This window comes from Myripristis murdjan, chromosome 4, assembly GCF_902150065.1.
Source record: "Myripristis murdjan chromosome 4, fMyrMur1.1, whole genome shotgun sequence".
Taxonomy (NCBI): Eukaryota; Metazoa; Chordata; class Actinopteri; order Holocentriformes; family Holocentridae; genus Myripristis; species Myripristis murdjan.
In genome coordinates, this window is record NC_043983.1 from 33,556,087 (window position 1) to 33,570,970 (window position 14,884).

Here is a 14,884-nt window from a genome sequence, read left to right on the forward strand (position 1 = left end):
CACACACACACACACACACACACACACACACACACACACACACACACAAACAAGTGTTAAAGGTAACCAATACATCACTGTCAAAATAAAGGTGATACCTCAGTTTGTTACACGGCTGTGTTCAGTACTTGGAGTGGATTGAAAAATGAAAAATGACTGTCTTTATTGATAACTGATCACTGCTATTGATGATCAGGTCAATGAGGTTTGATGTATCACTCCGCTCAGAAAGTCCGGTACTATTTAGTTACTATTTAGCTAGCTTGAATAACGGCAGTAAAACGATATGTGCTAAAGCCAAAAACGTTATTCCAACATGGATATCAAATCAAATCACAAGGTAACATACGAACAGCAAAGAACACATTATGATGGCGTATTCTAGACTAGTGTAGCCGAAACGCTTCTTGGAATAAACTTTGCGCCATTTGTTTCAGCGTTTTTTGCGAATTTTGAAGGCAAATAAAAAAATATCTCAATCAATGTTTCATTTAAAATTATTTCTTTCGTTCATATGAAGCTGTTTAATCGTTATTTGTATCGTGATGCTGACCAGCTTGTGTGGGTTTATTTTGCGATAATGACCCGCCGGCTGTGCATCGTCCCTACAGATAATTACTGTAAACACAAGAGCCTCTTTCTCACTGCGGTGGTTTTATTTGCTTTATTCACGTGTTTGGTGAACTGACGCTGTAAAAAAAAAGATATTTCAGCAGTTGGATTCATCACAGTCACAGCTGGAAAGCGTCTCAGTGGCTGCAATAAAACATTTCCCATGGCTGAGTTTTGTTTTCTTGCTGTTGACAGTCGATCAGCAGCAGCCATTCATCTTTATTTTGTTTTATAAGCGTTCAAAGTCTTTTAATAAGGGCTTCGGCGTTCGTTTTAACACTGGAGTCCATGAGTCCAATGACGTCATCTCACCGAACGTGACACCGAGGCGAAGACGGTGAATCGGCACTAATGTTTCAACAAATTAAGACCGCATTTCCCATCATTCCCGTCACATCCTGAGGATCAACATGTTGGTCTTTAACTCCTTCCATAAACTCTGGAAGCCTTAGCTCCGTTTGCTCTGTGTGAGTATGTGTGTGTGTGTGTGTGTGTGTGTGTGTGTGTGTGTGTGTGTGTGTGTGTGACGTACTGTGTCGGTGGTGAATTCAGGGGGGTTGTCGTTGACGTCGGTGATCCTGATGACCGCCGTGGCCGTGTTGGACAGGCCGTAGGTGGGGTTTCCCTCCATGTCGGTGGCCTGGATGATCAGCGTGTACTGAGGCACTTTCTGCAAAGACGACAGGAAAAAAATAAATTGCAGAAACGTTTTACTTTAAGAGCCCGCAGGTGACTTTCGTCCTTCATCATACACAGAGGGTAGCGGCCAAACCAAGCCTTTATCCCCACATTTTCAGTCTTTCTACTCAGTCAAGTGGCCTTTCTGTTTGTGGGAACAGGCCAAAGAGTCTTAAGTACGTGATCTAAAAGCCCACTTAGAGAGTCAAACATTAAAACAACCGGCCACAAACGTGAACAAATACATTAATAAAGACACACATCAATAGGAAAATGTTTAGATGGCACTTGGCAAATGCAACAGAGACAATAACCGAATGTAATTTATTAATATCTTACATGTCATCTTTATTGCTGCTTCTTCCTTTGGGCATACAAACTCCTGATGAATTGTGGGATACACTTAGCCTGTAATCCTATTCCGAAGTGGGATTAGGGTAAGGTTTCATTAAGTGTGGATTAGGCGCTCTTGGGCATTTTCAGAAGTGGGACAGTCTTCTACCCTTACTTGTTGCATGAACACACACCCGAGGCTGCAAGTGTGTGTGCGCCGGGACAGACCGGAAACACAGGAGGACCTTAAGGGGAGCGAGCACTGACTGGCTTGGAGGCGGGACCGAACGCCGGGTCTCAAGCCAAATTCTGCCCACCCCACAGTTACTCACACAAGCAAGCTTCAACCACATGAAGGGTTTGTGCTTCAGCTGGTGAGGCCGAGAGCGAGACGAGTGAGGTCGATCATCTCTGGGCTGATTGCTTGTTCAAAACCAAAACACACAATCACGGTGCGGCTGCCCGTTTTTTGTTTTGAATTTGGATCGAATCAGGCTGCGGCCATGTTTTCTATCCCAACCTGATTGCCTGACCTCAACCCGAGCGATGTGATTGTAATCTAATCTGATATTTGGAACCATATCAAGATTGCTCATTAACTCGGGAGGCTCCACGCGAGTCATCTGGGGTCTTCTGAACATTTTGAACAGGCCCGTAAATTCAGCTGATCTATGGAGACAGCAGCCGCCCACAGAAAGAACAATCCAATCTTTTATTATCCAGATTAAGCCTTTACTAGGATTGTATAGTAAAAATATTTGTCATACACAGGGGCGTAACCATGGTGCAGACATTTCAGGGCTCCAAATGTGAGTCATCCCCCAGAAAGTCCTTTTCCCACAATTTTATGATACAAATCTATGATTTCTCCAAGATTGTAGCTGCTTAGCTCTACTTTGCTTTGTTTTAAAGACACCTACCAATCACAAATATGCCTTTTCCAGTAGTAACAAATACACTAGCTTCCAATGGGGAGAAATTAGGCTACATACCCACAGCATTTTCATGTAAATGTGATTTTTTTTAGTATAATTATATGGTCTGGATAAACTGATCAAAAATGGGTCTCAATAGACTCAGAATGGCCGTACATGTGCTCCTAAATAGGTCCATAAGTTAGTATCGACCACAGATTTTTGCTTCGCACATCTCCAGAACTGAACCTTCAGGCAACTCGGAGCCAGCGTCAGTCTGGGGGGTTTTCAGGGACACTGAACACGCCAGTCTTACCCCGTGTTTCTATGACCTAAGATTTTCTGCTGGGAGGGGTCAGATTGGCATTTTCTGTTTGGCAAGGGACACAACTCCTTCCAAAAGAATCCATGGTTGTGCCCTCGGTCAAACAAGTATCCCACCACAATGCCAGGATGACCCGTAAAAATGTCTCTACACTTTTGTTCCATTGCTTTAACCCTTTGTTTGTTAGCACTGGTCTGGGGTCATATGGACCAAATGTCCTTGGGAAACAGAAACAGAATCCCTGAAATGTCTTATAGCAGCTTTCCTACACAGATTCCAGCAAATTACTGGGTCAACCCTTCCAGAAAGGGTAGCGATTCTCACTATTCGAAATTCCCAGGACATTTTTGTGTGTCTTCACTCACACAAGTGAATAATAAGGGGAGAAAAAGCCAGAAAAAAACAACAACTCTGGATAGATACATAAAAAATGCATCAGAAGACTTTGTCACTAATTGACCAAGGCTCTCTCATCTCAGAATCTGACCTGATCTCCACATTGTCTTCTTCCAGCCTCCAAGGTTTAAAAACACCATACAACTTTAAAACTTACAACTAGTGGCTTTTCTCAGGGGCAGAGTCTATTTTCACTTGTTCTTTTTATCGCTTCCTTTGTACTACAACTCACAAAACTAACCCTGTGATCCTCCTGTTCCCGGGAGAACCTCCTCTGTCCGGTAGGTAAGAAAACCTGAGGAAAGCAGCCACGCTTGCTGTTGGTGCATCTTAGGCCACTGAGTCAATAACACATCATTGACTGCTCTTTTTCACTGATTGATTTTACACTTGATTTTGGTGCTTAATCACATTCTATCAAAGATAAATGACCTTGTTCACCGCAGGAGGATCAATACTTTTTAATAGATTAAGATGTGCATCGGTGTAGAAATAATGGCATCCTCAAATCTGACCGAAGCCCCTTGAGAGTTCACATTTGTTCTTCTGTCAAAGCTCCACTGCAGCTGGTGACTCAATGACAACAGCAGATGTGTGCTAAATTTAATGATTATATAGCAACTAATGACATGTTTCTGATTTTTGGAGAGACAGTGATGAGAGTCCATGATGTGTTTTACCAATTCGCTCAGATTAAAAGCTTGAATACAGAGATGTGAGGTATAAACATCATTCTCACATGATCAGGTCTGCCATTTTCTGAAGGTGGCAGACGTTAAACTAAGAGATAAACTTGACCGATTTCCAGCTGAGAGAAAGGGCTATCCACCTGATTTAAGTGAAAAGTGGTAACTAACAAAGGCTTGAGTATTACAGACATGAAAATGTGTTTGTTTTGGCCGTTGTGCATGCTGGAGCAGGCCGTGGGCCCCGCGGAGCCGTGTGAACAGTTTGTCATTTATACTTCGGTTCAAGTTCAGGTTCAAGTTCACGTTTATTTATAGCCCTTAATTACTGTTAACAGTCTCAAAAGGCTTTACAGGCCCACAGTTTACAGAAAACAAAATGACACCCCCCTGACCTGAACCCCGGGGCAGGAAAAACCTCAATTGGAGAAAAAACAGAAAGTTAGAAATAGAAATCTTGGGAAGAATCACAGACAGAGGGAAGTCCCTTCCAGGCCGGCCAGGAGTGCAGCGAGTGCCGAGTGGGCAATTATCAAATCAAATCAAATCAAATCAAATCAAATCTTATCAAACCACTTCAAATGGAATCAAATCAAATCTAATCTAATCAAAACAAATTATAGCAAATATGCCAAAAAGCACAAAGGACAAACATCGAGCAAGCAAACAAACATTAACGGAAGACGAGTGTCAAGCTGTGGTCTCTTTATCTTTATTTGTTCAAACATTGAGGGATTTAGCGCCCAGTCACGCTGCTGAACTGAAGTAAACAAACAGAACAAATGGGATTTACCTATTATTCTTATTCTCATGCTTTATTATAACACTTTAGCAGCGTTGCTGTTGGCTGGGCCAGATGCTTTTCTTTAACTCTGGAGGAGTTGGAGGAGGAGGAAGGAGCTGACGGGTCAAACTCGGAGGATGTATAACCTTCACACGGAGCAGCGAGCGCCGCTTTATAGGTACAAACCTGATTGGCTGGCTCTGCCGACAGCGCGGTCTGCCGGACAAACGATTTCATGAGTTTCATTAAGTGATTTTAAATGATCTCTCGTGCTTTTTACTGCTCTGGCCAGCCTGCCGCCGCTCATGCTCCTGTGCTCCTGATGATTTGCACGGTGTGAACCTGGAAGCTGTGCAGGACGGCGCTGCAGTTTGTGTGCCTGTGGCTGTGTGAGACTGAGGACTCTGTTTTACTGACCTCAGTGCACGGTCTGCAGAGCATGGTGCAAATGCATTTAGGGTATGTCTGAGTCCACTTTTGCTATTCTAACGGTGGACAATGAATCTGCATTGCAAGTTGGAAACTAGATAGGGCTCCTGATCTGTGTACCCACGTAACAAGATGTGTGCCACCACACACTGCAGACCAAACATGTCTACTGGTTAAAGAACATTTAACAAAGTGGAACAGGTGAGCAGAACAGAACATAAAGGGGTTCATGTGAATTTGAAGGATCCATGCAGACATAGGGCCCTATCTTGCGCCAGACTCCCTAAACCCGCTATTTGCGAATTTAGGATTTAGGAAGAGGCGTTCCCCCGTAAAAGTTGCTATCTTGTGCACCTCCCGCTATCTGCAAAACACCTCCGCTACCCGCTATATTATGAATAGGCGTGTTTTGGGCGTTATGCCAGTTAAACCAATCAGTGTGCCAGGTGCCATTGCCTTTAAGGGCAGGCTGCGCTATCCTAAATCCTAAATCCTAAACCCGCGATGGAGAGAGGGAGGTAGATTTTCTCAGGGCTTCTACTGAGGCTAAAGCAAGTTGGCTTTATATATATATATACATATGATATATTATATTATAGGCGAGTTAATTCGGGAGGTGGAGCCACATGTGGACACATGTGGCTCGTGGACGTGTCACAAGGTTGTACTGATTGAGTAAAATCCCCGGCCACACCACACACACACAAGAGGCAGAGGTGGAACTATGTGTAAACTAATTTATTGACAAGGTAGATTGGGCAAATAAAATATTAAAAATAAAAATATAGCACAGCTGCTGGCTTATGATAAAACAATAAAACGTGCTGGCGTAAGTGTCCAATTAAAACAGTCTTTCCTCTAAACAGTCTATATGAGTAATATACTCAGTCCATTCCGGCGGCGTCCCGGTATCAGTCCGACCGTGTGCGTGGCGAGGCTCCGTCGGGGCGCACACTGAAGCCGCCTGGACGCGCTCTCGTAACAGCCCAAACTTTAGGGATAGCGGATAGCGGGTGGTGCTATCCCTAAAGTGTGTGCGCAAGATAGCAACCTTAGGGATAGCGCATGAAACACACCCACGAACACACCTCCAGGCGCAAATGACGGAGTCGGCATAAGGATAGCGGGTAGCGGGTGGCGCAAGATACCGTTTAGGGATAGCGGAAGCTCCTAAATCCGCAATTTGCGGGTAGCGGGTAGTAGCAGCGGATAGCGGGTGGCACAAGATAGGGCCCATAAAGCCTCAATCCCTTATTGGACATTCAGCACCCAACATGACATCACCACCGGTTTGGACCACCGGACCAGAATCCGCTCCACTAACCGTCTTACGCCTCAAGTCCTGCGGGTTTACACTGAACTTGGAAAATCTGCGTTTACTTTTCGTGCACCAAACCACATCCTGGTTGGGTTGCCATGGCGGCGCGCATAGACGCAGTGGCTTACAGCTCTCCACTCTCGGAGCCGTATTATATGTTTTTGTATGTGTGAACGGTTGTGTTTTTAGCTGAAAACACCACCTTATGTTGGGCAATGTACGCGTACAGTGGTCAGGACCTTTTGAGCTTGGGATTACGCTGCGAAATACCAATTTCCCCGGATTTTCATCGCTACCAGGACATTCCGGAGGACGCCGTTAGAACACCGGGGTCTCCGTGGATAGTTCTTCCCAGCGACAAGTTAAGACGAAACGTAAACAACAAGGAAACAACAGTCGTCAGGACCTTTTGAGTTTGGGATTACGCTGCGAAATACCAATTTCACCGGACTTTCATCGCTACCAGGACATTCCGGAGGACACCAAAACAAAACAAAAGCGAGGCTGCAGGGCCGGTGCGTTAGCACGGCTGAAAAGACAACCCTTCAAGCCGCCGCCTCCCAGCATCTCCCAACGCCAGGTCCATAACTAACAAAATCGATGAACTGCGCCTGCACATCACATCCAATAAGTGTTTCCGTGACTGTTGCATTTTTCTGATATCAGAGACTCGGCTATTCAACTAGCAGGTTGCACGATGCTTTCTATTCTGCCCTGCACCGAAAGTACTGAGCCCTAATTTTGTTGCATTATTATACCGTATATGATTGTGCAATGACAACAAACATCTATCTATCTATCCTCAAGATCGACACTCTCACGCCCGCTGAACACTTCAAGACGACAACCTCCAGCCAACCTCACCTCAGTGCTGTTCAGTTTTGAGTCGCTTAATTTCAGCGTTTCTCCACGTCTCCACATCACTGCCAATGAGGTTTTTGAGGTTTACACGAAGGTTTGAATGAATGAAAAGCCTGCAGTCTGCTTAAACTTTTGTTATGTCGCTGTACAAATAAAACTGAATTGATTTGAATAGAAAGCCACAAAAACAGCACAGACCAGCAGCATTGAGAAGGTGCAAGAGCAAGGACCTTTTTTTTTTTTTTTTTTTTTTTTTTTATACCAAATCTGCACTGCAACACTTGATTTTTACAGGCACTCACCTGTGGTGTGCTCTGCACCCATTTCAGCAAAAGAGATGTCACACCGTGGAATGGGATTACGAAATTACTTATGGAATATAATCCACTTGCATCCACTGAAGTTACCGTTTCGCTGGCATAATAATAGCAGCCCGAACAGAATTTATCCGAGAAACAAATCCAGGTTTCTGTCACACAAACACAGACACACACCTCCCGATCGAGGCCCGCGGCGACAGTGATGATGTCACCGGTCTTATTGTTGATGGTGAACATGTTGGATGAGGGGCTCTGGGGATTCTGGGACAGGATCTTGTATCGCAGCATCCCATTGGCTGTCTTTGGGTCGTCTTTGTCCACAGCCGTCACCGTCATGACGAAGGAGCCTGCAGGAGAAACAAAACACCAGAACATCAGGAGCTGAAGAGTGACAAGCAGATGCATATATGTGTGTGTGTGAAATGTGTGTGTGTGTGTGTGTGTGTGTGTGTGTGTGTGTTACCAGGCTTGGATCCCTCCGGCACCGAGCCGTTGAAGGTGCTGTGTGTGAACTCCGGTCGGTTGTCGTTCATGTCGATGACGTTGATAACGATGTCGATCGGGTTCTCCACCTGGTTCCCATTCAGGTCCACAGCGTGGGCTCGCAACTGCACACACACACACACACACACACATATTCAGGTCACAGGTGCAGCTACTTTTGGTGCAAATGTCAAGTTCTTCACCAGCTGATTATCTCTGATCACTGCTTACTTCATTTTTCTGATTTAAGGTGCAGCTGGTAATCAAATCAGCGAGCTATGATTTGACCCAGCAGAGTCAAAACACTGAATTTCAGTGACCAAGAACTTATTAAAATTCTTTTAAAAGAGACTTCAAAATCCCATGACTTTCCAGACAGTCTATGAAAGGTAGACACAGGTCTTTGGAGAGAAATAAACCAAAAAAAAAAAAAAAAAAACCCACAAAAGAGGCCAAAGCATCGGATTCTGCATGAGCCTAAAACACATGACCACTTATTCTTGTTTTAAACAAACACAAGTGAACAGGTTTATGTGATGAAAATTAAATCACTAAGTGGCTGACACTACACAGCATTATTATTATTATTTTTTTTTTGGCTCATGTTGGTTGTTTTAGTCTTTTATGGCCCAATCTTCCCTCTTTGCATGTTCATATGTGGCCTTCACTCATCACTGCACTGTTTAAAAGCCCACATGAATCTTTGTTTGTATGTGATAAACAGCAGAGACACACCATTTCCCTCCTCATTTTTTTAAACCAGTAAAACTACATGAGACGTATTTGTTTGACGGGCACATTTGAAATAACATCTGATCTCAGAAACACCCAGAATCAGTTTTATTTTCGCCTAAAGGTTCATCACACTGCAAAAACGCAAAATCTTACCAAGATTATTTGTCTTATTTCAAGTCAAAAATGTCTTATTTCTAGTCAAAATATCTCATTACGCTTAAAATAAGTAACTTGTTTTTAGACAATTGTCTCTTGTTTCAAGTGAAAATTCACTTGAAACAAGTGAAAATTTGCTTGTTTCATTGGCAAAATTTGCCGGTGGAAAAAGTGAAAATTCACTTGAAATAAGTGAAAATTATCTAGAAACAAGAAACAAATTTTGCCAATGAAACAAGCAAATTTTCACTTGAAACAAGAGACAATTGTCTAAAAACAAGTTACTTCTGAGGTGATCATGTCTTATTTTAAGTGTAATGAGATATTTTGACTAGAAATAAGACATTTTTGACTTGAAATAAGACAAATAATCTTGGTAAGATTTTGAGTTTTTGCAGTGCAGATTCGTCTGAGATGTCGAGTGTGAATCTTTGGGCCCTGTCGGCCTGGTGGTGGCGCTGTGGTTGGCCAATTAGGTTCATATTCAAAATGCCAGACCTCCATATCAAAATTCATCATTTCCCCAAGTTTCGACCAAAACAGGCAGTGAGAGGCTGAGACGCCGCAGGGGGGGGGGACAAACGGACGGACGGATGGAGAGTGTCCATCGTCTCCCTCTCCAAGTCTTTCATCATGGCGGACGAAAATAGCCTGAACAAATGCAGAGCCGGCCCTGCATCAGCCGCTCTCATCTCCAGAACAGATAAATAATAGATGGATCAATGGATGAGGATTTAATTGTCAGCATCTTGTGTTGTCATATATCTGATGCCAGAGTCGGTCACACAGCGAGCGGCTTGGCAGCTCCGCTCGCAGCAATATTGTGCTTTTATTAAAAACGGGCCGCGGTCCAGGCGGTGTCGTCATCTCGGACACGACGGATGTGCTGCAGTTTGATTGAGGACACTTTTATTGCAGAACTGAACAGCTGTCTACGGGAAGCTCTTAACCATAACACACCAATAAAACATTCTGATCAGATTCCAGACAAGAACAGAGACAAAAACGAGATTCAAGGGTGGAAATCTAAACACTTTTTGTACTTTATTCCCGTTTTGAGGCTTTTTTTTTGCATGAAAACGGTCAAACGCAGTGATAACTGAAGTGTGTTTCTGTCCTTATCGATACTGGCTTTCGTGCTGAGGCTTGCGCCGAAATGAAAAAAAAAAAAAAAAAAAACCCACAGCAAACGGCGGAGGAACATCAACACTCCGAGAGGATCGGAGACGTCTCGGGGAACAAAACAGATTTCCAGTTTTAATACGAGATCAGTGAACGTAACCGTCACTCTGAAAAAACTACGAATCCATTTTAGAACAGCCTCTGATGTTCTGACAGCCGCGTTATGGCTTCAGATCTAAATCCATCAAAACGCCGAGATCTGAGTAATCACTTTTTTTTTTTTTCCTTCTCTCCCAGTCAGAGATATTAAATATCAGCATAAAGCTCATCCGCAGCTCCCGCCCGGGCCCCGCCGGTGTGCACGGGCCCTCAGCCCTCGTTAGGCTGCTCCTTTACGACGTATGGAGCATCTGTATGAGGCGCTAACAGCCAGAGCCGGCTCCCTCATGAATAAACATCGCGGCCGAGCCCGGCACCGGCTCTGACAACTACATCGAACCGCATGAATATTCATCAGGCGGCTTAAATGCAAATTGCCCTGCTGCGACTCCAGATTTCCATTCCCTTGTGCGAGTTGTGTGTCTGCATTTCTACAGATCAAAAGGTTACACTTTGCTCTGTGAGGTGTGTGTGACTGTATTAGATAGAGTGTGCAAACTCTAAAAGAGACGTTTCATTTATTTATTTATTTATTTTTTTCCTTCTTCTTCTTCTTCTTGCTTTTTCCCCCCACAGCGTTTCTGCTTCGTGTGCATGACACTGAGGAGAATATGTGCAGGGGGAAGTGTCAGGGAAGGTGGCAATAAACAGGCGAGGAAAACGTGCGGTGGCGGCGGCGGCGGCGAGTCAAACTGGAAATCAAGACGTCCATCACGAGCAGCCGCACGGCGCTAAGTGGATCGTCTTTATCATTTTTCATTTATTCCAGTGAACAGAGAGATGTCGTAACGCTCTTGCTTTTGTTTCTTTCTTCCAGTTGACAGATTCCTCCAAACTGTAATTACCGTCACAGAGGATGAGCCGGCGCCGTCCGTACATTTGTTCTGTTTGTTGGTCGCCGCTGACGGGATTTTCCCGAAACTCGGGGAGATGCTTTCACCGTTCACAATGACACTGTGCATCCCATTGGTGGCGCTACAGGTCATAATTAAAAATCAAAATGACCAGTTGTAGGGTGCCCCGGTGGTCCACCTGGAGTTTGATTCATATCCTATGTAGAAAAAGTTACACGACTCATTTTCCGTCATTTAGAACATCTCGCGAGACGTAAGACACCTGTGTCCCGCACTTTTGGTGGCTCTGACTCGCTGATCGGACCAGGAACACAGAGCGTTTTCTGTCACCGTGCAGAACAAACTGCCTGGATCAGATTTTTTTGTGATGGGTGGTCGTGAGGAGAAGCTGCTGAGGGACACTCACCCTGCGTTCCATTACTCATACTACCATACTATTTAGTAGGGGGAAAAAAAAGAATTAGCATGCATATTTCATACTAAACTACATACTTTGTAAGGGCAGCTGCAGTACATACTAAAAGTAAGTGTGCGATTTGGAACGCAGGGAGAGATCTCACAGAGTCTCTCAGGTGCAGCAGGTCGATCAGGGCCCTGATTGGTTGACCAGCTGTCTGCTATTGGCTGTCCCTCCCATTTTAAAAGGTAAACCGGTGATTTAGTGGCGAGGCCGGTGTGAAATCACTGAAGGGGGTGTGGTTACACCTGCTGCACAGGTGAGACTTACCCTTTGTTCCACATCACATACTTCTACTTTTTACTTTTAGTATGTACTGCAGCTGCCCTTACAAAGTATGTAGTTTAGTATGAAATATGCATGCGTATGCATACTATTGGGACACGCTACATACGTCCTCCCTGACCTCCGACCCTCTTGCTCACTTCCGCCTCCGTCCGTAGCTCCACATTTGAATGATCTTGTCAAAATGGCGGTGCTGTTTCATTCTGCGCTGTCCTCTGTCTGATTTCTGATCTTCTGTCTTCCTGTCGCTTCTGCTCTACCTGAGCCAGGTGAGTGCGATATGTGTGTTTTGCGAAATCTGACCGGATGTAGTAGAACATCCTGGTACTCTTGGCATACTGCATCTGACATACTATGTATTGGGACATACTAATTCTTTTTTTTTGCATACTAAATAGTATGGTAGTATGAGTATTGGAACGCAGGGATGTTTTGATTGAAATCCAATTGCTCTTCTAACCCCAAAAAAAAAAAAAAAAAAAAAAGACAAACCATGGAGCTGATCAGACCGGCTGCTTTTAACAAAGTGGACTGGATCAGTAGCCACTTACAGAGTCCAGTACTGGCCAAACAGGCACTCGCACAACTTCTGGCTGTTTTTGTAATTTCATTTTCAACGATCGCGGGTACAAGTTTAGCAATGTCCAATTAAATCTATTTGAGAAGATAAATACATAGTTTTATTAGGATATACTGATATTTGGGCACATAAATCGTTACGTGCCAGACTGCTGAGACTCCAGTTTGGGCGTCACGAGTGATCGTAATTTTCTGTATGCCTCCATGCCTCTTGGGACACTTCTGAGGTGACCATGTCTTATTTTAAGTGTGATGAGATATTTTGACTAGAAATAAGACATATAATCTTGGTAAGATTTTGCGTTTTTGCAGTGTGATTTTCCTGTTGGGAACGCCTTCGCTTCCTAAAGTTAGATAGTTTGGGTGGAGTTTTGGTTGTCCGATGTGTCTTGGAGAGATGAATGCATTCACACTCAGAGCGACTCGGAGCGGTTTAAGCTGCCAGGTGTGAGTGGAGTTAGTCTGAAACTCTCGACTTTCAAAACGCAGCAGTTTGACTCGGGGTCTCCGCGGTGCCTCCGTCCCCTCGCGGCCGCCCGTCACCTGACAGGACCGACTCCACCGTCTCGCCGGCGCTTTTAAAAAGTTGGGTTTCATCTCGTTCCTCGGTGTGTGTCTGCACTTTTGTGCCCCGGCGGCACCGCTCGCTCCCTTAAGTCCTCTAATCAGGCTCTCCTGGCCGTCCCTAAAACTAAAGGGTAATTGCGCTTTTGCTGCTCCAGCCCTCAGATTATGGAAAAGCCTTCCTCAGAGTGTTGGGTCAGCAGAACCCATTGCCTTTTTTTTTTAAAATATTAATTTAACACTCAGGGTTCTTCTCTGTGGCATTTCAATGTGACTGATTGTTTCGCAGATTTTTTTTTTTTTTGTAAAGCGCTCGGCCTTTTTTTTTTTCTCCCTTCCCTCCTCTGTCATGTTGTTCTTTTAACAGGGTTCACTCACTTTCTTATCTTTTTTTTTTTCCCCCAACGGCTTTCCAGTGACTTCCACAACTTCTGTGTAAGTTTTAGCTTCATTTCCATGATCAAATGAAACATCTGGTGTTTTAGCAACGTATGTTTCAAAAGTCTATATTTCAGGTACAGTATGTTGGAATCTCTAGAACAAATGAGGTTAGGGTCAGTTTTCCATTTTTGCGTCCCAGTCCAACCCGAAACCCATTTTGACCGAAACCCGCAGGTAAAATTATCTATTTTCAGCTTTCTTCACCAGACGGAGACTACTACACTGCAAAAACGCAAAATCTTACAAAGATTATTTGTCTTATTTCAAGTCAAAAATGTCTTATTTCTAGTCAAAATATCTCATTACACTTAAAATAATACATGATCACCTCAGAGGTAACTTGTTTTTAGACAGTTTTCACTTGTTTCTAGTGAATATTTGCTTGAAACAAATGAAAATTTGCTTGTTTCATTGGCAAAATTTGCCAGTGGAAAAAGTGAAAGTTCACTTCAAATAAGTGAAAATTAGCTAGAAACAAGAAACAAATTTTGCCAATGAAACAAGCAAATTTTCACTTGTTTCAAGCAAATTTTCACTTGAAACAAGAGACAATTGTCTATAAACAATTTACTTCTGAGGTGATCATGTCTTATTTTAAGTGTAATGAGATATTTTGACTAGGAATAAGACATTTTTGACTTGAAATAAGACAAATAATCTTGGTAAGATTTTGAGTTTTTGCAGTGTATTATAAATTCCTGTAGCTTCTCCAAGACATAAACTGCATTTTCAAATTCACCGACCCGACCTTTTGAACCCGTTTCAGTTTGGAAGCAAAGTTTTGGGTTTAAGATGCGAGAAAAAAAAAAAAAAAAGTTTCCTGGCGAGCGAATCGAGGTGTTTTCTTCCTGAGAAAAAACGGCCACAAATCTACACCTCGCCGTGACCCGGGCTAAACGGATCTCTCTCTCTCTCTCTCTCTCTCTCTCTCTCTCTCTCTCTCTCTCTCTCTCTCTCCCTCTCTCTCTCTCTCTCTCTCCTTGTGCGTCGAAGAGTCTTACGTGGAAGTTGGAGATGTGCTCCCGGTCCAGGGGCTTGGTGACGGACAGCTGGCCTGAGATGGGGTTGATGATGAAGATGCCGGTGGGCGGCTGGTCGGCCCCGGGGCCCGTCACGCTGTAACGCAACATCCGGTTCTTATCCCGGTCCGAGCGGATCTGAGGAGGAGAACGAGGGAGAATTTAAGGATAAACTTGAGGGTAAACACAGACAGTGTTGAAATTCATATTAACAGGGAGAAGAGGAGGAATAAAGGCGGAAAAAACTAAAAATCAACAAAGCAAAAACAAAAAAACTCCCGATAATGTTGCATGCCCTGTCCCATCGGTGGATGGTCCTTTTTTATTATTATTTTTTGTCCAAAATATATAATATAACTTTATGAATGAAGAAG

General features: G+C 43.8%; 1 protein-coding gene across 1 annotated transcript in view; it reads right to left on the minus strand.

Moving 5' to 3' along the window:
* Window positions 1-14,884, minus strand: part of LOC115357617 (cadherin-2-like) — a 125,031-nt gene that overhangs the window by 39,545 nt on the left and 70,602 nt on the right. Inside the window, exons 5-8 of the mRNA XM_030049184.1 lie at window positions 14,493-14,648; window positions 8,120-8,264; window positions 7,831-8,003; window positions 1,145-1,282 (exon numbers count right to left, since the gene is read on the minus strand). Coding sequence (XP_029905044.1) covers window positions 1,145-1,282; window positions 7,831-8,003; window positions 8,120-8,264; window positions 14,493-14,648 — 612 coding nt within the window. The remainder of the gene's footprint in view (window positions 1-1,144; window positions 1,283-7,830; window positions 8,004-8,119; window positions 8,265-14,492; window positions 14,649-14,884) is intronic.